Below are 25,603 nucleotides of genomic sequence, written 5' to 3' on the forward strand. Positions count from 1 at the left end.
AAAGTAAAGTAAAATAATGAAACTGAGCAAATATCTGAGAAAAAAGAATTGTGCAACATGAGACTTAGGGAACTCAGTGACTCCATCAAATGTGATGACATTTGTATCATAGGAGTCCCAGAGGAAGAAGAGACAAAGGGGGCAGAACATTTATTGAGGAGATAATAGCTGAAAACTTCCTTAATCTGGGGAAGGAATCATATATCTAAATCCAGGAGGCCAGGAGAATTCCCACCGTATCTTAAGAAGCAGGCAACACTAAGACATATTGTACTCAAATTTACAAAATGTAGTGATCAAGAAAAAATCTTAAGCAGTAAGCCAAAGAAGTCCTCAACTTACGAGGGAAGACCCATAAGGCTAGCTAGAGATTTCTCAATAGAAATTTTGCAAGCTAGAAGAAAGTGGCATTATAATATTAAATTTTCTGAATGGGAAAAATCTGCAGCCAAGAATACTCTATCCATCAAGGCTATCATTCAGAATAGAAAGAGAGATACAGAGTTTCCCAGGCAAAAAAAAAAGAAAGAAAAAGAGAAAGAAAGAAAGAAAGAAAGAAAGAAAGAAAGAAAGAAAGAAAGAAAGGAAGGAAGGAAGGAAGGAAGGAAGGAAGGAAGGAAGGAAGGAAGGAAGGAAGGAAGGAAGGAAGGAAGGAAGAAAGAAAGAAAGAAAAAAGAAAGAAAGAAAGAAAGAAAGAAAGAAAGAAAGAAAGAAAGAAAGAAAGAAAGAAAGAAAGAAAGAAAGAAAGAAAGAAAGAAGAAAGAAAGAAACTTGGAGGCAGGGCAAGACGGCAGAGGAGTAGGGTCCCCAAGTCACCTGGCCCCACCAACTTACCTAGATACCTTCCAAATCATCCTTAAAACCTATAAATTCGACCTTGGCTTTAAAGAGAGAACAGCTGGAGCGCTACAGAGGGAAGGGTTTTCGCCTCTAGCAAGGTAGGGAGGTGTGGACACAATGAAATAAGAAAGAATCCAGTGGGGGAGGCCCCGGGGAGCCGGCCGAGGCCGGGGTGAAAGCCTCGGCACAGGGAGGCCCCGCCCGGGGCAGCGGGAACTTCACCTCCGCCCCGGATTCTTCCCGAGGGAAAGGCGCTGAGCGGGGAGCCCGGGCGGAGCCGCGGAGGGGCCGTGGGGCCTCCAGCCTCCCGGGGTCACTGGCAGGACGTGCGCCCGGGGCAGGGCGCCCCACACCCCGCGGGCCGAGCGCGGGAAAGGGCTGGAGCGCCCGGCGGGGCCTCGGGGAGCAGCCGGGCGGGCGGGGGCTCCGGGCGGAGGGGGCTGCGCCCTGCTGCCTTCGGGAGCCGCGGCCCCGGGAGCGACCCCAGCAGCGCAGGCCCCGGAGCCCAGGGCGCGGGGGACACGGCCGGGACCCTGCGCTCCCCCCGGGACGGGGAGGCGGGGAGGCGGGGAGGCGGGGAGGGCCCGGGACGGCGGGGACGCTCCTGCCGCCGCCGCCGGGCGCCCCCGAGCTGTGCGGGGCCGCGCCCCCCGCCCCGGAGCATCCAGGCCAGTGCGGACGGGGAGCTGCGGTCGGTACCGCGGGAGCTGACGCCGGGGCTGGGGACCCGGCCGCCGCCAGGGGGGTTGTCCCTCCTGGGTCACCCTGCGCCTGGGAGGGGCGGGGCCGCCAGGGGACGGGGCCTCACGGGGTCAGCAGCAGGGGCGGAGCATCTCCCCAGGTGCACACACCTGAGAACCGGCACAGCAGGCCCCGCCCCAGAAGACCAGCTGGAAGGACGGGGAAGGGCAAGTTCTCCACGGAGCAGCGCTGGAAAGCTCCAGGGGAAGTGCAGGGATTTACAGTGTATAGAACCAGAGGGTACCCCTCCTTATTTTTTCTTTGCTTGTTTGTTGTTTGTCCTTTTTCTTCCTCCTTTTTTTTCTTCCTTTTTCCAGTACAACTCATTTGTATATCAGACTGTAAATTTCCATTTTTTTCTCTTTTCCCACCTTAACTACAATATTTTACCACCTCTTCATTTTTAAGATTCTTCCTTTTTGACTTTCATACTTCTACAATTATAGGTCTTAGATATATTTTCCACTTCTAGATTCCTTTCAGCATACTCAACTTAATTTTGGGAGATATGCAAGATTTTTTTTTTTTTTTTTTTTGGTTTGTGTTTTTTGTTTTCTCTGCCTCATTCTATTCTAAAATGGCAGAAGTTAATACCTTATAAAACATAACCAGTATGCACCCAGAACCAAGTGGTATACTGTGCTGGTTCATTCTGTGAGATTCCTCATTTCCATTCTGCCCCTCTCTTTTATCTCATTTATGTTTTGGTGGTCAATGTTGGGGCCCTCTACAAGTATTTCTGGTTTATATAAATTCAGGCCTGAGCATCTTCTAGTATACAGAATTAATATACTCAGAAACAAGAGGATCACCCTCTAAACACCTCAGGTAGATACATTCTCACTCCACTACAACTTCATCACCACCACCATCTCCCAGTCCCCCCTACTTTTTTTCTTCTCCTTCTTTTTTCTTTTTTTTCTCTTCCTCTTTAGGATTCCTAGCCTTTTACTTTTTACTACTTTGTTTTAAAATATGTTTTTCACTTAGGTGATCCTTTTATTTTATTCTGATGTTTGTTTTCAATTTCTGGTCTCTGACCTCAGTAGAATCATCTAGGGTGAAATTTACTTAGGTCGTGGTTGATATTCTTGACTCAGCCCACACATACAGCCACTCTGCACTGAGCAAAATGACTAGAAAGAAGAACTCACCACAAAAGAAAGAATCAGAAACAGTACTCTCTCCCACAGAATTACAGAATTTGGATTACAATTCGATGTCAGAAAGGCAATTCAGAAGCACAATTATAAAGCTACTGGTGGCTCTAGAGGAAAGCATAAAGGATTCAAAAGACTTCATGACTGCAGAATTTAGATCTAAAGGATGAAATTAAAAATCAATTAAATGAGATGCAATCCAAACTGGAGGTACTAACGACAAGGGTTAATGAGGTAGAAGAACTAGTGAGTGACATAGAAGACAGGTTGATGGAAAGGAAGGAAGCTGAGGAAAAAAGAGAAAAACAATTAAAAGACCATGAAAAAAGGTTAAGGGAAATAAATGACAGCCTCAGAAGGAAAATCTACGTATAATTGGGGTTCCAGAGGGTGCTGAAAGGGCCAGAGGGCCAGAAAGCATATTTGAACAAATCATAGCTGAGAACTTCCCTAACTTGGGGAGGGAAACAGGCATTCAGATCCAGGAGATAGAGAGATTCCCCCCTAAAATCAATAAAAACCATTCAACACCTCAACATTTAATAGTGAAACTTGCAACTTCCCAAGATAAAGAGAAAATCCTTAAAGCAGCAAGAGACAAGAGACCCCTAATTATATGGGGAGAAATATTAGATTAACAGCAGACCTCTCCACAGAGACCTGGCAGGCCAGAAAGGGCTGGCAGGATCTATTCAGGGTCCTAAATGAGGAGAACATGCAGCCAAGAATACTTTATCTAGTAAGGCTCTCATTCAGAATAGAAGGAGAGATAAAGGGCTTCCAAGATAGGCAGAAACTGAAAAAATATGTGACCACCAAACCAGCTCCATGAGAAATGTTAAGGGGGACCCTGTAAAAGAAAGATGAAACCCAAAGAAATAAGCCACAAAAACAGGGACTGAATAGGTATTATGATGACACTAAATTCATCTCTTTCAACAGTAAATCTGAACATGAATGGGCTTAATGGTACCATCAAAAGACGCAGGGTTTCAGACTAGATAAAAAAGCGAGACCTGTCTATTTGCTGTCTACAAGAGACTCATTTTAGACCTAAGGACATGTACAGCCTGAAAATGAAAGGTTGGAGAACCATTTACTATTCAAATGGTCCTGAAAAGAAAGCAGAGGTAGCAATCCTCATATCAGATCAATTAAAGTTTATCCCAAAGACTGTAGTAAGAGATGAGGAGGGACACTACATCATACTTAAAGGATCTATACAACAAGAAGACCTAACAATCATGAATATTTATGCCCCCAGTGTGGGAACTGCCTAGTATATCAATCCATTAATAACCAAAGTAAAGAGGTACTTACATAATACACTAATACTGGGAGACTTCAACATGGCACTTTCTGCAAATGACAGATCTTCTAAGCACAACATTTCTAAAGGAAGAAGAGCTTTAAATGATACACTGGACCAGATGGATTTCACAGATATTTCAGAACTTTACATACAAAAGCAACTAAATACACATTCTTCTCAGGTGCTCATGGAACTTTCTCCAGAATAGACCACACATTGGGTCATAAATCAGGTCTCAACTGATACCAAAAGATTGGCATTGTCCCCTGCATATTTTCAGACCATAATGCTTTGAAACTTGACTCAATCACAAAAAGAAATTTGGAAGAAACTTAAACAGGTGGAGGTAAAAGAGGATACTGCTAAAAGATGAAAGGGTCAACCAGGAATTTAGAGAAAAATGAAAAAGATTTATGGAAACTAATGAGAATGAAGATACAACCGTTCAAAATCTTTGGGATACAGCAAAAGCAGTCTGAAGAGGGAAATACATCACAATACAAGCATCCCTCAAAAAACTGGAAAAAAAACTCAAATACACAAGCTAACCTTGCACCTAAAGGAAATGGAGAAAGAACAGCAAATAAAACCTACAGCAAGCAGAGGAAGAGAGTTAATAAAGATCCGAGCAGAACTCAATGAAGTAGAGACCAGAAGAACTGTAGAACAGATCAACAAAACCAGGAGTTGGTTCTTTGAAAGAATTAATAAGATAGATAAACCATTAGCCAGCCTTATTAAAAACAAAAGAGAAAAGACTGTAATTGATAAAATCATAAATGAAAAAGGAGAGATCACAACCAATACCAAGGAAATACAAACAATTTTAAAAACATACTATGAGCAGCTATATGCCAATAAATTAGACAATCTAGAAGAAATGGACGCATTTCTGGAAAACCACAAATTACCAAAACTGGAGCAGTAAGAAACAGAAAACCTGAACAGGCCAATAACCAGGGAGGAAATTGAAGCAATCATCCAAAACCTCCCAAGACACAGAAACCCAGGGCCAGATGGCTTCCCAGGGGAATTCTATCAAATGTTTAAAGAGAGCAGTCTCAGTGGCTCAGCGGCTTAGCGCCACTTTCAGTCCAGGGTGTGATCCTGGAGACCTGGGATGGAGTCCCATGTCAGCCTCCCTCCATGGAGCCTGCTTCTCCCTCTGCCCGTGTCTCTGCTTCTCTCTCTCTCTCTCTCTCATGAATAAATAAATAAAATATTTGAAAAAAATGTTTAAAGAAGAAACAATACCTATTCTACTCAAGCTATTCGGAAAGATAGAAAGGAATGGAATACTTCCAAACTCATTTTACGAGGCCAGCATCACCTTAATTCCAAAATCAGACAAAGACCCCACCCAAAAAGGAGAATTATAGACCAATATCCCTGATGAACACAGATGCAAAAATTCTCAACAAGATACCTGCCAATAGGATCAAACAATACAGTAAGAAGATTATTCACCATGACCAAGTGGGATTTATCTCCGGGATGCAAGGCTGGTTCAACACTCGTAAAGCAATCAATGTGATAAATCATAACAACAAGAGATAAAACAAAACAAAACAAAACAAAAAACAAGTACCATATGATCCTCTCAATAGATGCAGAGAAAGCATTTGACAAAATACAGCATCCATTCCTGATCAAAACTCTTCAGAGTGTAGGGATAGAGGGAACATTCCTCACCATCTTAAAATCTGTCTATGAAAATCCCACAGCAAATATTGTTCTCAATGTGGAAACACTGGGAGCATTTCCCCTAAGATCAGGAACACGACAGGGATGCCCACTCTCACTACTGTTATTCAACATAGTACTAGAAGTCCTAGCCTCAGCAATTAGACAACAAAAAGAAATAAAAGGCATTCAAACTGGCAAAGAAGAAGTCAAACTCTCCCTCTTTGCAGATGACATGACACTGTACCTAGAAAACCTGACAGACTCGACCCCAAGATTGCTAGAGCTCATACAGCAATTCGGCAGTGGGGCAGGATACACAATCAATGCCCAGAAATCAGTGGCACATCTATACACTAACAATGAGACTGAAGAAAGAGAAATTAAGGAGTCGATCCCATTTACATCTGTACCTGAAAGCATAAGATACCTAGGAATAAACCTAACCAAAGAGGTAAAGGATCTTTGCCCTACAAAACACAGAACACTTCTGAAAGAAATTGAAGAAGACAAAAAGTGATGGAAAACTATTCCATGCTCATGGATTGGAAGAATTAATATTGCGAAAATGTCAATGCTACCCAGGGCAATTTACACATTCAATGAAATCCTTACCAAAATACCATGGTCTTTCTTCAGAGAGTTGGAATAAATCATCTTAAGATTTGTGTGGAATCAGAAAAGACCCCGAATAGCCAGAGGAATATTAAAAAAGAAAATCAGAGCCGGGGGCATCACAATGCCAGATTTCAGGTTGTACTACAAAGCTGTGATCATCAAGACAGTGTGGTACAGGCACAAAAACAGACACCTAGATCAATGGAACAGAATAGAGAATCCAGAAATGGGCCCTAAACTCTATGGTCCACTAATATTCGACAAAGCAGGAAAGACTATCCACTGGAAAAACGACAGTCTCTTCAATAAATGGTGCTGGGAAAATTGGACAGCCACGTGCAGAAGAATGAAACTAGACCATTCTCTTACACCATACCCAAGATAAACTCAGAATGGATGAAAGATCTAAATGTGAGACAAGAATCCATCAAAATCCTAGAGGAGAACAGAGGCCACACCCTTTTTGGACTTGGCCACAGCAACTTGCAAGATACATCTATGAAGGCAAAGGAAACAAAAGCAAAAACGAACTATTGGGACTTAATCAAGATAAAAAGCTTCTGCACAGCAAAAGAAACAGTGAACAAAACTAAAAGATAACCTACAGAATGAGAGAAGATATTTGCAAATGACATATTAGATAAAGTGCTAGTATCCAAGATCCATAAAGAACTTATTAAACTCAATAGCAAAGAAACAAACAATCCAATCATGAAATGGGCAAAAAACATGAGCAGAAATTTCATCACAGAAGACATAGACATGGCCAGGAAGCACATGAGAAAATGCTCCGCATCACATGCCATCAGGGAAATACAAATCAAAACCCCAATGAGCTACCACCTCACACTAGTGAGAATGGTGAAAATTAACAAGACAAGAAACAACAAATGTTGAAGAGGAGGTGGAGAAAGGGAATCCTCTTGCACTGTTAGTGGGAATGTGAACTGGTACAACCACTCTGAAAAACTGTGTGGAGGTTTTCAAAGAGTTAAAAATAGAACTAATCTACCACCCAGCAATTGCTCTACTGAGGTTTTACCCCAAAGATACAGATGCAGTGAAACAGCAGGATACCTGTACCCCAATGTTTTTAGCAGCAATATTCACAATAGCCAAACTGTGGAAGGAGCCTCAGTGTCCATCGAAAGATGATTGGATAAAGAAGATGTGGTCTATATATACAATGGAATATTACTCAGCCATTAGAAATGACAAATACCCACCTTTTGCTTCATTGTAGACAGAACTGGAGGGTATTCTGCTGAGTGAAATAAGTCAATCAGAGAAGGACAATCATTATATGGTCTCATTCATTTGGGGAATACAAAAATAGTGAAAGGGATTAAAGGGGAAAGGAGAGAAAAGAGTTCAGAAATATCGGTGAGGGTGACAGAACATGAGAGATACCTAACTCTGGGAAATGAACAAGGAGTAGTGAAAAGGGAGGTGGGTGGGGGGATGACGTGACTGGGTGACGGGCACTGGGATGGGCACTTGACAGGATGAACACTGGGTGTTATGCTATATGTTGGCAAATCGAACTCCAAAAAAAAAAGTATACAAAAAGAATAATAAAATAAAACAAAAACAAAACTAAATTAGTGTGTGACCTACAAAATCAGCTCTGCAAGAAATACTAAAGGGGAGTCTTTGAGCAGAAAAGAAAGATCAAAAGTGACAAAAACAAGAAAAGATTAGAGAAACCTCCAGAAACAATAAGAAAAGAAGTAATAAAAAACAATGAACACATAGCTCTCAATAATTACTTGGAACATAAATGGACTAAAAGCTCCAATCTAAAGACATAGGGTGTCAGAATGGATAAAAAGACAAGACCCATGTATAGGTTGCCTACAGAAGACTCATTTTAGACCTAAAGACACCCCCAGATAGAAAATGAGGCTCTGGAGAAACATTTATCAAACAATGAGTGTCACAAGAAAGCCAGAGTAGCAATACTTACATTGGACAAACGAGACTTTAAAACAGACTGTTGACAATATCCAAACTATGGAAAGAACTGAAATGAATGGATAAAGAAGATGGTAAAGAATATATGTATATATCCCATTGTAGATATAATTGAATATTACTCAGGCATCAAAAAGAACGAAATCTTGCCATTTGTAATTATGTAGATGGAGCTGGAGTATATTAGTCTAAGTGAAACAAGTCAGTCAGAGAAAGAAAAATACCATCTGATTTCATGCATATGTGGAATTTAAGAAACAAAACAGATGTGAAAGGGGGAAAAAAAGAGAGAGGGAAGCAAACCATAAGAGACTCTTAATGGTGGAGAACAAACTGAGACTTGATGAATGGAAGTAGGGTGCAGGATGGGCTAGATGGGTGATAGGTATTAAAGAGGGTACTTATTATGATGAGCACTGGATATTATACATAAGTGATGAATCAGTAAATTCAATCCTGAAACCAGTATTATACTATATATTAACTAACTAGAATTTAAACAATATTTGAAAAAAATAACAAGGACTGTAAAAGAGATAATGAAAGGCATTATATCATAATGAAGGGGATAATCCAACAAGAAGATATAACAATTATAAATATTTTTGCACCCAACCTGGAAGCTCCCAAATATATAAAACAATTAATAGCAAATATAAAGGAACTAATCGATAGTAATACAATAATAGTGGGAGATGTTAACATCCCACTTACATCAATGGTCAGATCATTTAGAGAGAATATAATCAAGGAGACAGTGGCTTTGAATGACACACTGAACCGGATGGACCTAACAGATATATTAAGAACATTCCTTCCTAAGACATCAGAATACACATTCTTTTCAAGTTAACGTGGAATATTCTCCAGAATAGATCACATATTAGATCATAAATTAGGCTTCAACAAATACCAAAAGAATAAAATACCATACAACTTTTCTGACCACAACAATATGAAACTAGGAGTCAACCACAAGAAAAAAAATTGGAAAGACCACAAATGTGTGGAGGATAAGTGATGTTACTAAACAATAAATGGGTCACTCAGGAAACCAAGAAAATTAAAAAAAATACATAGAAACAAATGAAAATGAAAACACAATGGTCCAAAATCTTTGGAATGCAGCAAAGCAGTGCAAAGAGGAAAATATATAGCAATGCAGTCTTACCTCAAGAAGCAAAAAAAATCTCAAACAACCTAACCTTATATCTAAAAGACCCAGTAAAACAACAAATGAAACCTAAGACCAGCAGAAGGAAGAAAATAATAAAGATTAGAGCAGAAATAAATGATATAGAAACTAAAAAAAAAAAAAAAAAAGATAAAACAAAAAACAAAAAATAGAACAGATCAATGAAACCAGGAACTGGTTCTTTGGAAAGACTCATAAAATTTACAGTCCACTAGACTGACTTACCAAAAAGAAAAGAGAAAGGACCAAAACAAATAAAATCACAAGCGAGAGGGGAGAAATAACAACCAGCACTACATAAATATAAACAAATGTAAAAGAATATTATGAAAAACTATATGCCAACACATTGAACAACATGGAAGAAATAGATAAATTCCTAGAAACATAATGAACTACCAAAATTGAAACAGGAAGAAATAGAAAACTTGATAGCCAGCAAAGAAATTGAATTAGTAATCAAAAATCTCCCAACAAACAAATGTTCATGGCCAGATGGTTTCACAGATGAAACCTTTCAAGCATTTAAAGACTTAATACTTATTTCTCTTAAACCATTCTAAAAAATAGAAAAGGAAAGAAAACTTCTGAAGTCATTCTATGAGACCAGTATCACTCTGATACCAAAACCAGATAAAGACTCCACTATTAAAGGAACTATAGGCCAATATTACTGATGAATATGGATGCAAAAATTCTCAATAAAATACTAGCAAGTTGAATTCAATAATACATTAAAAAATCATTCACTGTGATTAAATGGGATTTATTTCTATTGTACGGGTGGTTCAATATTCACAGATCAATCAACATGATACACCACATTAATAAAAGAAAGGACACAAACCATATTATCATTTCAATAGATATAGAAAAAGCATTTGACAAGTACAACACCCATTTATGATAAAAACCCTCAACAAAGCAAGTTTAAAGAGAATATACCTCAATATAATAAAGGCCGTATATGAAAAACTCACAGTTAATATCAACCTCGATGGGGGAAAAAAACAGAGCTTTTCCTCTACAGTCAGGAAGAAGAAGGGATGTTCTCTCTTGCCACTGTTATTTAACATAGTACTGAAAGTCCAAGCCATAGCAATCAGACAACAAAAGGAAATAAAAGCTATCATGGGCAAGGAAGAAAGAAATCTTTCACTACTTGCAAATGACACAATACTCTATATGGAAACCTGGAAAAGAATTTGGCAAAGTTGCAGGGTACAAAATCAATACAGAAATCTTGCATTTCTTTACACTAATACTTAAGGGAAGCAGCAGAAAGAGAAGTTAATGAATTAATCCCATTTACAATTGTGCCAAAAACAAAAAAAAATGCCTAGGAATAAATCTAACCAAAGAGATGAAAGACCTGTACACTGATGAAAGAAATTGAAGACAACACAAAATGGAAAGACATTCCATGCTCATGGATTGGAAGGACAAATAATGTTAAAATGTCTATATTATCCAAAGCAATCTATACATTTAATATAATCCCAATCAAAGAGTAATTGCATTTTTCACAGAACTAGAATTTAAAAATCCTAAAATGTCTATGGAACCACAAAGGATCCCAGATAGCCAAAGCAGTCTTGAAAAAGAAAAGCAACATTGGAGGCATCACAATTCTGGAATTCAAGTTATATTACAAGCTAGCGATCAAAACAGTATGATACCAGCACAAAATAGACATACAAATTAATGGAACAGAATAGAGAACCCAGAAATGAACTCACAACTATATGGTCAATTAATCTTCAACAAAGCAAGAAAGAATATCCAATGGGAAAAACACAGTCTTTTCAAAATGTGATGTGGGGAATACTGGATGGCAACATGCAAAAGAATGAAAACTGGACTACTTTCTTATACCACACACAAAAATAAATTGAAAATGGATTAAAGACTAAATGTGAGACATGAAACCCTAAAAATCCTAGAGAACACAAGCAGTAACCTCTTTAACATCGTTGTAGCAACTTCTTAGATGTGTCTCCTGAAGCAAGGGAAACAAAAGTAAAAATAAACTATTGGGACTATATCAAAATTAAAGGCTTCTGCACAGAGAAGGAAACAATCATCCAAACTAAAGTCAGCCTACAGAATAGGAGAAGAAATTTGCAAATGTTCTGTCTGATAAAGGGTTATTATTTGACATTTATAAAGAACTTATAAAACTTAATACACCAAAAATGAATAATCTAAAGTGAGCAGAAGACATAAATGGATTTTTTTTAAAGAAATGCCTTTTCTTTAGATTTTATTTATTTATTCATGAGAGACACACAGAGAGAGGCAGAGAGAGAAGCAGGCTCCACGCAGGGAGCCCCATGTGGGACTCGATCCCAGGACTCCAGGATCATGGCGTGGATGGAAGGGAGGTGCTCAACCACTGAGCCACCCAGGTGTCCCATAAATGGACACTTTTCCAAAAAAATATCCATATAGCCAACAGACACATGAAAAAAAATGCTCAATATCACTGGTAATCAGGGAAATATAAATCGAAACTACAATGAGAGGGAGCACCTGGGTGGCTCAGTGGGTTAAGTGTCTAACTGTTGATTGCAGGTCATGAATCAAAGCCCTGTGATCCGCTCCATGCTGGGCATGCAACCCTACAATGAAGTATCACCTCACACTTGTCAGAATAGCTAAAATCAACAACACAAGAAACAACAGGTATTGGCAAGGATGTGGAGAAAGGGGTACCCTCTTGTGCTGTTGGTGGGAATGAAAACTGGAATAGCCACTCTAGAAAACAGTATGAAGTTTCCTCAAAAAATTAAAAACAAAACTACCCTATAATACAGCAACTACACTACTAGGTATTTACCCAAAGGATACAAAGATACTAATTCAAAGGATGCAAGCATCTGGTTGTTTATTCCAGCATTATCTACCATAGCCCAATTATCGAAACAGCCCAAGTGTTCATTGACTGATGAATGGATAAGGAAGAGGTGATATGTATATACAATGGAATATTACTCAGCCATAAAAAGAATGAAATCTTGCCTTTTGCAACAAGGTGGATGGAGCTAGAGAGTATGATGCTAAGTGAAATGTCAAAGAAAGACAAATACCATATGATTTATACCATATAAATCTTCAATTTAAGAAATAAAACAAGCAAGAAAAAAAAGAGACAGAGGAAGACAAACCAAGAAACAGACTCTTCAGTGTAGAGAACAGTGATTGTTACCAGAGGGGAGGTGGGTTGGGAGATGAGTTAAATAGGTAATAGGGATTAAGGAGTGCAATCGTGGTGAGCACTGGGTGATGTAGTGTTGAATCACAGAATTGTACCCTGAAACTAATATTACACTGTATGTTAACTAATTAGAATCTACATAAAGAAAATAAACTTATACCTTCTTCCTTTTTCCATATTGGCGGTATCTATTTTTTAGAAGATTTTATTTTATTTATTCATGAGAGACACAGAGAGACAGAGAGAGAGGCAGAGACACAGGGAGAGGGAGAAGCAGGCTCCTTGCAAGGACCCTGATGTGGGACTTGATCATGGACCCCAGGATCACGACCTGAGCCGAAGGCAGACGCTCAATTACTAAGCCACCCAGGCGTCATATTGGCTATATCTAGATGATTACTGAGACAAAACATATCTGTCAGAAATTGGCAAGTTATTTTAGTATTATTTTAATTAAAATATATATCTTACGTGAAATACATGTTATATATTTCTCACACATATGTAATCTGCATTCAAGAAAATGAGTGAAAGTCATATTCAGTAAGAGAAAATCCTAAATACAAAAGATGTTATAATTATGTGTAAAGATCATCAGAGTTTTCTAAACCTCAAAAGAAAAGCCCTCATTTAGACATGATGTTCCAACTAAAGTTCAAATAGAGAGAGAATCACCTGGAGCTCCTTGGCCAACCTCAAACCTGGGGGACAGTTGAGTTCAAGGAATGATGTCAGTGTTAACTGGCCTCAAGATCACATATGGCTTTGTAGGTAAAATGTCATGAAAGTTCACCTGGACTAGAGTAGACTAACAAGCCCAGGTAGGATGTTCCATTTGACTCCAATGTTTTTAAGATTTTTTTAAGAGCCTGACTTGGGGTTCTATACCACAATCCATGAGATATGTTGTAAACCGAAACCAAGAGTCAGCCGAATGAGCCACCCAGGCACCCTTTGACTCCATTTTTTTTTAAAGATCCTATTTATTTATCAATGACACACACACACACACACACAGAGAGAGAGAGAGAGAGAGACAGGCAGAGGGAGAAACAGGCTCCATGCAGGGAGGCCGATGTGGGACTTGATCCTGGGACTCCAGGATCACGCCCCAGGCCAAAGTCAGGTGCCAAACCGCTGAGCCACCCAGGGATCTCGACTCCAATTTTTAAGAGAAGAAGTGGCCATACCCCTGATCAGCTGGGACTCTCAATGGCATCCCTGTGGAACGAACTGAAGTATTTCACATCAAAGATCAGAGGAATCATAGGACAGAATTTGAACTATTAGGATAAAGGAAGGAGCAGACATGATGCTTCATCCTCTAATTTGAGGGATTCAGAGCTCTCAGTCTTAGTTAATAAGATTATCTCTTAAAAAAGCAAGTTCCAAGAACTCATGATATTTATTCAAGAATTAGTATCAAGAATTAGTATCATCATAGTGTTTTTGAAGAGCTAAATTGGCTGCAAAGGAGAATGGCTAACATTGCACAAAAACAAGATAGCTTGGAAGGTTTTAGATTCAGAATGCCTGGTAGCACCATTCTGTTTCTGAAGAGCTGGATTACATATTTTTGAAAAAGTACAACTGAATGAAAAAAGTGAGTAAAACTAGCAGGATCTATCTTATTTGATGTATGTGAAAAAGTCATAGACAGGCAAGATAGGAGACATCATCCCTATTTTCCAAATGAGGAAGTGAGACAGTCAATATGTGCTAGGGAAAAGGTTCAGCCTAGAGATTCATTTAGAGCTCATGTCAAGGAAAAGCATATCAATCCCACAAGCAACTTGGTGAGATAAGCATCAAGCATTGCAGGAAGCCAGAGCTGCTGTCAATTGCCCTCCTCCCCCTCAGCCATGGATATATTTAAACCAAGTAATAATAAAGCAAACCGGCAGCTGGTACTTTTGTAGAGCCAACTCTGGAGCCCCCTCAGAAGAGAACTTTTTTTCTAGATAGAGCTTGTCATTTTTTTTCATTTGCTGTTTATTTTAAAGTTACATTTCTAATTAAATGAAACATTTTAAAGTAAAAAAAAAAATTGGAATGAACTGAGCCAAATTGCAAGTACAGACATGCCTTGAGCAATGTGCAGGTTTTCACGTTTTTAAAACTCTGCCTTCCTGGCATTTGTCTATAATACATGATGAGACCAAAAACGCTCAATTCCACAGACACTAGGAGAGAAGACCCTTCCCTACATCCAGACCCTGACTAGTCATACATTCAGCAGGCGAGAGTAGTCATACATTATTTGTGTTTTTAAAAACTATGATAGTGATCATCATTGACTGACTGCCTAGTGCATCACAGTCACTAAACATACATTCAGTCCTCACAAAACTTGTTGGGTATGACTGCGCATTTTACAAATCAAGGAACTGAGGCTCAGAGAAGGTAGCTTGTTTAGGGACAGACAGCTTCCAACTGGCTGACTCTCATAGCACACCTTCCGCCTGCATTGTTCCAGTCCCTGTGAACCTCGGGCTTCCAAAAATAGTTGATGCACTTTGAGGGAGACAAACGGAATTTCTGTTGCTTGGAAAGGTGCAACCTAAGCTACTTTCTACCCAGAAGTCTAGAATTTGAGTAGACACATCTTTCCGAATTCTTTGAGAACTGATGTCCTGCAAGGATGCCAAAGACTTGCATTCATATGATCCAATCTGCTTCTTACTGGTGATTGTACAGTTCCTTACCCACCTGAAGCCACCTTCATTTCTTTATCTGTAAAATGGGGGCTCCACGAGAGATGCCCTGCCCCTTCATCTGTCAGTTGAAAAACTCCCCACAAATGGTGTGTGATTTTTCTCACCTCAGGAAGAATGCTGCCAAAATATTTAGCATGCTCATATTCAGCCATGGTAAAATCAGCTTGAGATTTCTTATCTCTACCTCTCACTTCTGATAACTATACAGAAAACGGAACTGAAATGGGTTTTGTGCAGCAGAAGCCACAGAAAAAGGACCATGCTTTCACTAAATCATAAGGAGGGGCTGATTCTGCTGGCGCTTCAAACATGTGCCAAATGCGTCTCTCAGCTTGCTCCGTTAGTAACAGGTGTTCACAGGCTGGTGAGGATGGAGAAAAAGCCTCCCCCCCACTTTGCTTGTCTTTCACTTGTCAAGGGTTTTGACAGGCATTTGCAGTTCCCTGTCACACGGTTCTAAGCACGGCTGCACAGCATGCTGCTCAAAGCAACCCCAAGTCAAGGAACTCAGAGAATTTCCCCTTAGAGTTTCTGTTTGATGACATGCCTACATATGAGTGCTGGTAGCCTTCCTCTTAACATGCGTCTGCTTATTCATCCTCCTGATCCAAAGTTTGTCTGACTGGTGACTGGGCTTTACTCCAGGTAAGGTATCAGACTTGATTTCTATACCTGTTCACTAAGATCTAAAATATCTCTTTGTCTTGCTCCCATGTACCCAGTGTATGTATAATCCCTACTTATATCATAATCACTTTTTAAAGTGTCTGCCTCTCCCCCTAGACTCTCAGTTTCTAGGAGCAGGAACCCTGTAATATTCCTAACACACTAAGTACAGAATCTGGCATATAACAAAGGCTAATAAATGCATATTGGACTGAATCTTAATTCAATGCATATGAGGTACCTGAAAATGATAATCCCCCTGACAGAAATGAGACCATATTTCTTCTAGTTACTAAAACCTTTTTTATGATAACACAACTAGATCTAGGGATTCAACAGTAGTCGCTTCTGGTCCCAGGCCTAAAGTTTATTTTTGTAGTTGGTTGTTAGAGTGATAAAGTCACTTGGAGTTTATTGTGTCCACTTACCTTTACATATGGGTGGACATCATATGTATTATATGTGTCATATGTATTATAAAACATATATATTATATAATGCAAATTTATAAAATACATTCCTTTAAATGATTCATATATATTTATTTTTGAAATATATTGTATATAAATATATATTTATGAAATATACATTTCTTTAAACACATATGTGTGGGGGCAGCCCAGGTGGCTCAGAGGTTTAGCATCGCCTTCAGCCCAGGTTGTGATCCTGGAGAATTTGGATCGAGTCCCACATCGGGCTCCCTGTGTGGAGCCTGCTTCTCCCTCTGCCTGTCTCTCTCTCTCTCTCTCTCTCTCTGTCTCTCTTGAATAAATAAATAAAATCTTAAAAAAAAATAAACACATATGTGTGTATGTGTGTGTATATGATCTGGTACTTCCAGGTTCAGGGTAGAATGTGCATTTTTTATTGATCTGCTTTGCCCACTCACTGATGGAATATTTTCCTTTGCTGAGATTTATTGTTATTCTAGATAACAGTTTAGATAACATAACGTGCTTAACTTAATTCACATCACTAAACCAGTATTATGCAGAGTGAAACTGAGGGAGGAATTTTCCTACTTGGTTTCTTGGGAAATAGAAAGAGACCACACACACAGACACCACACACCCCCACCAATCCCAGTCCTTCCTGATTTCCCATAGTTCCTTTGAATGACTGAGCAGTTACACACACCAGAAAAAGGTAATCACATTTCATGCTTCTAAGAATGATCTGATCACAAGAGGGTCCAAAAGGACCCTGTTCCTACCCCGCAGAATGGTTGGTTGGTTGGTACAGTATTTGGGGTGAGGGATTCCTAAACTCCTTGAAGCATTTGCCGCTTCAAGATGAAGAATGAGCTTGTCAGAGCAATGGTCTGAGCCTCTGTGGTAGTTTCACACCATCACTGCAGAGAGTGCTATTTCAGTTTTCTCTGTTCTCAACTACTATCTCTGTCCTTTGGCATCAGAGAATACATGTCTTTTATATAAAGAGAGAAGCTTCGTGACGAAAAGGAATTTATAGATTGCTTTGTCTTCTGACTTCACAGAGGGTAACATATTCTAGAAGTTTATGTAGCTTGCTCAAAAGCTGATTAGGAGCTGATGGCAGAACTGAGATTAGAACCTGAGTCTCATGGCTTCAGTCAGATGATTTTTTCCATTACATTACAGTTGAGATCTGTTTGTACACATCATTCAGGTTCAAATACACAGTGGTTCTCAAATTTAAACCTTCATTTGAACCAGCCAAAGGGCTTATTAAAATATAGATTGGGACCTGCCCTTAGGGCTTCTGATTGAGTAGTGGATCTGGCATGGGGCTGGGAATGTGCATTTCTAATGAGATCACAGGTGATGTTTATGCTCTTGGGCCTGAGATTATACCTGAGATATACTAAAGTTGTCAAATGGAACAAACATTGCCCTCTCCTTCCTCTTTAATTTACTTTTTTTTTTTTTCAATATTTACCGAATATGAACCAAATGCCTGGCATGTTTGGTGCTGGGGACCAGAAACATGAAGATGACAAAAGCACAATCCTCTTTTTGAGGAGTTCACAATCAGTGGGGAGGGGCAGATGCATAAATAATGAGCAATCTTTTAATTGTAGCGATAGAAGTTTATATAAAGTATAATGGTTGCACAGTCCTGAAAATAATGACACAAAGACTTTTTAGGGAAGGCTTTGCCAGAGAGGTGACATTTGAGCTAGGCTTGGAAGGACAAGTGGGATTTTTTCAGATGGAGGAGAGACAAAAGGATATTCTTTTAGGCTGAAGGAACAGAAGGTGCAAAGGCATGGAGAGTGACATCTTTAGGAAGAGTTGGCTAAGTAAGAGTGGCAGGAACATGGGGTGTATGGAACAGAAGTCAGGGAGCAGAAGAAATGAAGATTGAAAGATATGGAGGGTGTATTAATGAAGGGCATTCCATATCCTTCCAAGGACTCTGGAGTTCACCTTGTGCGCAGCAGGGATACTGAAAGATTTTTAGGTGGGATGTCCTCACACTCTGGCCAAAGATTACTTGATTAAAAGTAACCTTTGGCCAGAGTGTGAGGGAGGATGAGAACAGTTTTCTGGAAGCAAGTATAAATTAAGATTGTATTGTATTAATCTACATTAGGAATGATGATAACACATCCAAAACAACAGCAATGGGAATGCTCAGAAAAGAGCATTAAAGGGTTAAAATAACCAGGACTGGCTGACAGATCAGAGGTAAAGAATAAGAATAGAGAACCATAGATAATTCTATAGTTTCTAGCTTGGTCAGCTGATGAGATGGAAATGCTATGAACAGAGATAGCAAATAAGAGTAGTTAGTGAGGTGAGGTAAGTTCATTTGGGACAAGTTGGAACACTGGTGTCTGTAGACGGGCAAGTAGGATGCCCTACTGCAGCTGGGAAATAGAGTCTGAAGTTCAGGAGAATCCTCCAAAGTCAGGAGAGAGATTCAGGTAAAGTCATGGAAGAGCATGAGCCTGCTCAGGGAGATGTGAATTTTTTTGTCCTGGATTAATATGCAAAGTGCCGTCAGAGTGATAAGTGATAAAACCTCAATTAAAAAGAGGAAATCAGGGATCCCTGGGTGGCTCAGCATTTTAGCGCCTGCCTTTGGCCCAGGGCACCATCCTGGAGGCCCCGGATAGAGTTCCGCGTCGGGCTCCCAGCATGGAGCCTGCTTCTCCCTCCTCCTGTGTCTCTGCCTCTCTCTCTCTCTCTATCATAAATAAATAAATAAATCTTTTTTTAAAAAAAATAAAAGAGGAAATCAAGAGATTAATGATACATATTAAACTAAGCAATAATCAAGTTAAAAACAGAAAATCGGGGTAGCCCGGGTGGCTCAGTGGTTTAGCGCTGCCTTCGGCCCATGGTGTGATCCTGGAGACCCGGAATCGAGTCCCACTTCGGGCTTCCTGCATGGAGCCTGCTTCTCTCTCTGCCTGTGTCTCTGCCTCTTTCTCTCTGTCTCTCTCATGAATAAATAAAATCATTAAAAAAAAAAAACCCAGAAAATCAGAACTCAAAATCTGTAACTTTAACATCTGAACATTTTGAGAATGAATGCTAAGAAAACTATAGCAACATGAATCCCCAGCTCTCAGTTCATGCTCTTCACCAACCACTACTGCTTTGTCACCTGAGGCTTTGGGAAAATTCTTACCTTCTCCAGGCCTTGCTTATCTCAACTGTAAAACAGGGCTGCTGAGAGGATTTAACAATTCCTACAAAGCACTTAGCATAATACTTGGCACATAAAAAGGGAGCTATTAATATATATATTATATATATAATGTGAACATTGCACAAGAGATGATGCAATGATTTTTTTTAAGGCTTTATTTATTTAGAGAGAGAGAGAGCACACACATGTGAGCTGGGGTAAGAGCAAAGGGAGAGGGAGAATCTCAAGAGGCAAGGCTAGATCTCATGACCCTGATATATATATATATATGTGTGTGTATATTATATATGCACATAATTTTATACACACACACACACACACACACACATAAACTCAGCAGTGGAACATTTTGCTAGAAAACAGAACACAAAAACTATCCAAGAAAGCTGCCAGCAAAAGAACAGGTAAAGACAGTAACTGTAAAGACAAATGCTACCGGATAGCCTCTTCTTGTTACTTCCTGAATACCAGAATGGGAGTGCATATTTGGTCTGGCATGCCATGGACATCACAAAGCATTCCTGAGTCATTGTATTCATTTTCTATTGTGGTGTAATAAATTGCCACAAACCTAGAGACTTAAAATGACACAAATGTATTATTTCACAGTTTCACAGCATAACTAGATACTCTGCTTAGGGTCTTATTGGACTGAAACCAAGGGGCTGCAGTTCTTGGTTCTCATAAGGTTTGGAAGTAATGCAAGCTTACAGGTTGTTGGAAGTGCTCATTCCCTTGTAGTTGAACTGAGGTCATAGTTTCCCTTGTAGCTTTCCTCAACAGCTCCAGGTGTCCTGCACCTTCTAGCCACATGGCCCGCATAGGCAGTTCACAGGGATGTTTGTTTTCTTCTAGTCCTGCAGGGACTTATCTTACATTGAATCCTCCTCTTGTGTCTAATCTCTAACTTCTCTTGTCTCTGACTTCTAGAACAAGATTTAATGGGCTTATGTGATTAGCCCATCCAGATAATCTCCCTATTTTAAGATCAACTGATCTGGGACCTTAATCATATCTATAAATTTCCTTCACAGCAGCACCCGGAATGGTGTTTGAGTAACTGGGAGAAAGTGTGTGTACACCAGGGATCTAGGCCTCTTAAGAATCTTGCTTACCACATTTCTGAAGTACATGCAAGTTGTCACACGAATGAGCAGTGATTTTTAGCAGCACTGCTGTACTTAACATTTGCCCTTTGAGTTATTTCTCTAACACTCCTTCTACAAATGAATGACAAGTTGCTGAATATCTCAAAGGCCAAGAGACCTGCATTTAGAGAGTGACATATTTTCTCCCCATGCTCTTAGGGTCCTTCTGAATGATGTGTAATCATAAGTCTTTCACCTCCGACTCTGTGCCCCTAACACCTATATAATCACTGGGTCAAGGCAAGGATTTATCTGTCATTGAAAAAAAAAAAGTGGCTTCCAACTCAAAATTGCTTACTATTCCTGACCAAGATTTGAGAAGTGTCGGTTTGATCAATGTAGTCCTGGCAATAAATCAGTTGAGGCCAAGGCTGGTTTTGGGGGTACTTGAACATATGCTGCCCTGAACATATATTTAATTTAGGAGCAATTTATTTTATCAAATCAACTGGCTTCATTCAAGAGACCTCTAATCCAGACTCAGCCAGGCTGAGAAACCAGTAATGAACAAGGAGCAATTGCTGAGGGTGGAGGTGTAGTACAAGCCATGGCTAAAATGCTTAATCTAAGACTAGGGTCTCAGTCAGGTGAAACTCTGTAACTTTTTAGATTGATCTTCACTTGGATGTCTCCAGTGCTGCCAATAGCAGTCTCAGCAATTGGCCTGAGAAGAGAGACTCCTCATCTCTCCTTCCCAACATATAGCAAGAGCCTTAGGATCAACCTCTATTTGGGTCCTTTCATAGTTCATAAATACTGTTAGTGGATCACAGGATTCCAGGCTGGTCAATGTGATATACAAAAGGCACAAGAGATGATGCAATTTTTTTTTTTTTTTTTTTTTAAGGCTTTATTCAGAGAGAGAGAGAGAGAGAGCATGCACACAAGTGCAAGCTGGGGTAAGAGCAAAGGGAGAGGGAGAATCTCAAGAGGCAGGGCTAGATGTCATGACCCTGAGATCACGATCTGAGCCAAAATCACCTTGGCTGCTTAACCAACTGAGCCATGAAGGTGCCCCCGTGTAATGATTTATCACTGGGCTACTAAAGTTTATACTATGTAACCGTTTAGTTAATACTTTGGACATAGTGTTCACATGTATGTTTCCATTTTGCTTTGTTTCAAGGAAAACTGTAAGATCATTTCAAATTACCCTTTTTGTACTTTTTCTCTTCTCCTTTGCTACAAGTAATTATGAGCCTCTGTAAACTCATTTCCATAGATTCTCAAGCCCATGAATCATAAAGAACAGGTATTCTTACATTACCGAGTAATAACCCACTGATCCTTGAGGCTATTTATCCTACTTACCCCACTTCATCCCCAACAAAAGGGAAGATAATAGGGATACTATATGTACTTTCTGCTTTGCAGGACTAAAGTAGTATCCCCGACTTTGCACTGGCAGAAATCAAAGCAACTTTTCCAAAGTTAAAAAATAAGAAAAACAACTATTAATTTCAAATTTAACTAACCTATTTTTGGGGGAGGGGGAGTGTTACTTCCATTTAATTGCCCATAGACATAGCAGAGAGTTATTTTACTCAAACCTAAACAGTCCTTCAAAAACCACATTTCTGAAGTACATGCAAGTTGTCACACGACTGAGCAGTGATTTCTAGCAGCACTGCTGCACTTAACATTTGCCCTTTGGGTTAATTTGCTGCCCGCCCCTACCAGCCCCGACCTGGAGTTGAGGAGAACCAAACATATTTTGGCAATATTCTAGTGAGCAGGCAAGTTTATTTGGAAAAAGTGCTTATTTATTTCCATACTAGTACACATTGAGATGTTAAAATTATACTGAGTTATTTAAGACTTACTCTATCCAGAGGTCAATCCAAGACCAAAAGTTAGATTTATGTATTTTTAGTTTAACCTAAGAAAATGTTGGGAATACAGTCATTCAGCATTAGATCCAGGCATTCTTACATACCAGAGTTAACAGTTCTGAAGGGACTTGCTCAACATAGCTTTTAAAACTTACACGCTAGGACTGGAAGCTGAACTTTTATCTTTCTGCTCTGAAAAAAGGTGTGTATATTATAGAGTAGCAAGGGTATATCGGAAACGGAAAAAAAAAAAAACTGGTAGGAAGCAGACTTCTTTAGAAATGAACTGTCAAATTTTAAGTCATTATCACAAAAGCAGGAAATTTCATCACAGAAACATTTCCAGTGGTTGTGGACAAAGAAGCAAATGTTTTTGTGAATTTTTCTCAAATATCTCAGTACTTGTCTTTTATTATATGCTGATTTTTGTTTCGTAAAGATAATTCTTGCCTCTTTGGAGTCATCCTCATTCTGAAAAGACTAGAATGAGAACTGAACAAGTCCTAGATGCACCACTAACTTGCTGAATAAACCTGAGCAAAATCACTAGGACTGCTTTTTAAGTTTCACTTGCCACCTTGAAAAATAGTAGCTTTGAAACTCTTAAAGTGGTAACACCTTGGAAATTATAAGCAGTACACAGATATAAAGTTTTATGTGTATACTTCTGCACATTACATGATGCCAATTCAGTGTTAATAGGTGTTGACCCCATTATAGGAGAAGTAAAAAGTACTATTTAAAATAATAGTTTAGGGAACCCTGGGTGGCGCAGCGGTTTGGCGCCTGCCTTTGGCCCAGGGCGCTATCCTGGAGACCCGGGATCGAATCCCACATCCGGCTCCCGGTGCATGGAGCCTGCTTCTCCCGCTGCCTATGTCTCTGCCTCTCTCTCTCTCTCTGTGTGTGACTATCATAAATAAATAAATAAATTTTTTAAAAAAAGTAAAATAATAGTTTAGTTCATTTTCCAATTTGGCTTATTATTTCCTTTTTTTTTTTTTTTAATTATTATTTTTAAAAGTTTTATTAGACTTTCCTTCCCCAGGTAAGACACAGAACTGTTCTCTTCTCTTAGGGATTTATTGGTCTCCGTGGAACCTGAGAAGGCAACGACACTCATGACCAAAGAATAACGGCCCACATTTCAGTCTTGTAGTATCCTCAGGACTGAAGTCTCTCAACGTCCATTTGTCTGTCCAGAACATCCATAAGTCCCATGCTTGTTCTGCTGTCCTGGGGACATGGATAGATGACAAATTCACAGGCAGTACTTTCAATCCACACGGAAGGCCTTCCCCTTGGGGTCTGTTAGGATGATTACACCCCAACAAGCAATGCCTAGGGAAAGAAAACAACAGTGCCTTACATGGATGTTACAGCCCAGTGTACTAAGCACTTCCATATATGCCATCATTTGTAATCCTCACAACTCTCCTACAAGATACATCACCATTACATTTTTCTAATAAAAGAGTGAAACTCAGAAAAGGAAAAGAAAGTTTGGAGGGGAAAAATCGGTTACTTCCCCATTGGTTACAGATAAGGACTGTGGGCCACTTTACCCATGGCACACCTAGAATGTGGGCTTACAATCGGTGTCTAGGAGGTAACTTCAGAGCCCAGCTGTTAAAGCAAAGTTATGCACCCTCACTCCGACCTCCTCCACGATCTGGTGTCAGCAGTGTCACAGCTTGATGGATCTGACCCTGAACAGTGTCACATCCTGATGCTCTGACCTTGAACAGTGTCACATTCTGATGCTCTGACCTTGAACAGTGTGTCCCATCCCGATGATCTGACCTCGGACACAGTACTTCTTAGTCTCTGTGCCTTAGTTTTGTTGGGCGGTAAAATGGGATTGCTATAATCATACCTATTGCTGGATTCAAGGTTGAAGCTAATAAAAGTTCTCAAGAAATTCTGCGATTTTTTTTTTTTTTTTTTTTAACGAGAAAAGCTTCCCATCAGCCCCTTCTCCCGGCCTCGCTTCCGGTTTGGAGCCCCCGCCCCCCGCCCCCCGCCCCGTGCCCTGCCCGCGGCCCGCTCCCCCGCCCCCCCGCCCACAGGCCCTGCGGGGCCCCGACTCTCACTGATGCCGATGACCATCTGCGTAATCGTGCCCGGACCCGGGGCGTATCCCAGCTTCATGGGCTTCCGCGCCACCCAGTACACGTACCCGCCCGCCCCTACCAGCCCCGACCCGGACAGCACGCGACAGCTCCAGCAGTCATTAAACAGACGGGCTTCCGCTGGAGAGGTCGGCGCTCCAGGTGCGGCGAGGGGCAGGGGCTCGGCGGCGTGGGTGGCCTCCGGAAGCGCAGCGACCTGGATCGGCTCCTGAGACCGGGAAACGAAAGACCCCATGCTCCAGAGCTCGGCTTCAGCTCCAGGAGTCTTCCAGCCGAACTGACGTAAAAAAAAAAAAAAAAAAAAAAAAATACGGCCGGAAAGCAGAGCGCCGGCGCACTGCACCGGAAGCAGCCCGAGGGTCGCTGGGAAATGTAGTTCTGGCCTTTCTCGAACGAAAAAGATGGGGCGGACCTGCTTGGTGGATTTCTGTAGCTACAACTTTGGTCTTGCCAGAGGCCACCCACACTTAACACCTGGCCCCAATCATTTTAAGAATTATGACTTAGTCAACTCCCTAAATGTCTTGGTTTTTACTTTCCTTAGAGGAGGAGTCTGGGTTTCTAAGTGGTTTCCCTAGTATACAAAGTGAGACCTTGACCATGTCACTGCACCTGTCTGGAGGTGTGTAACTCAGGAGTTAAGTTGTACATGTGCTTAACTATATGCTAGACACTTGCTAAGCGATTATTTGCATCAAGCCATTTAGTCTTCTCAACCCAATAAGGTGT

The 25,603-nt window shown here is 40.3% G+C and overlaps 1 protein-coding gene across 1 annotated transcript; it reads right to left on the bottom strand.

The window, feature by feature from the left end:
• Positions 1-23,806: 23,806 nt before the first annotated feature.
• Positions 23,807-25,170, bottom strand: DMAC1 (distal membrane arm assembly component 1). Its single transcript, XM_077911918.1, has 2 exons — positions 24,836-25,170; positions 23,807-24,083 (listed from the first exon to the last, which is right to left on the bottom strand). The coding sequence occupies exons 1-2, from the start codon at positions 25,107-25,109 to the stop codon at positions 24,019-24,021; spliced, it is 339 nt and encodes a 112-aa protein (XP_077768044.1). The 5' UTR covers positions 25,110-25,170; the 3' UTR covers positions 23,807-24,018.
• Positions 25,171-25,603: the final 433 nt, after the last annotated feature.

Source organism: Canis aureus, chromosome 10, assembly GCF_053574225.1.
Source record: "Canis aureus isolate CA01 chromosome 10, VMU_Caureus_v.1.0, whole genome shotgun sequence".
In the NCBI taxonomy this organism is placed as follows: domain Eukaryota; kingdom Metazoa; phylum Chordata; class Mammalia; order Carnivora; family Canidae; genus Canis; species Canis aureus.

Coding starts and splice junctions, on each gene's coding strand:
- DMAC1 (XM_077911918.1), bottom strand. CDS start 25,109: ATGGGGTCTTTCGTTTCCCGGTCTCAGGAGCCGATCCAGGTCGCTGCG. Junction 24,084..24,835: donor GCAGATGGTCATCGGCATCA/GTGAGAGTCGGG, acceptor TTCTTTCCCTAG/GCATTGCTTGTTGGGGTGTA.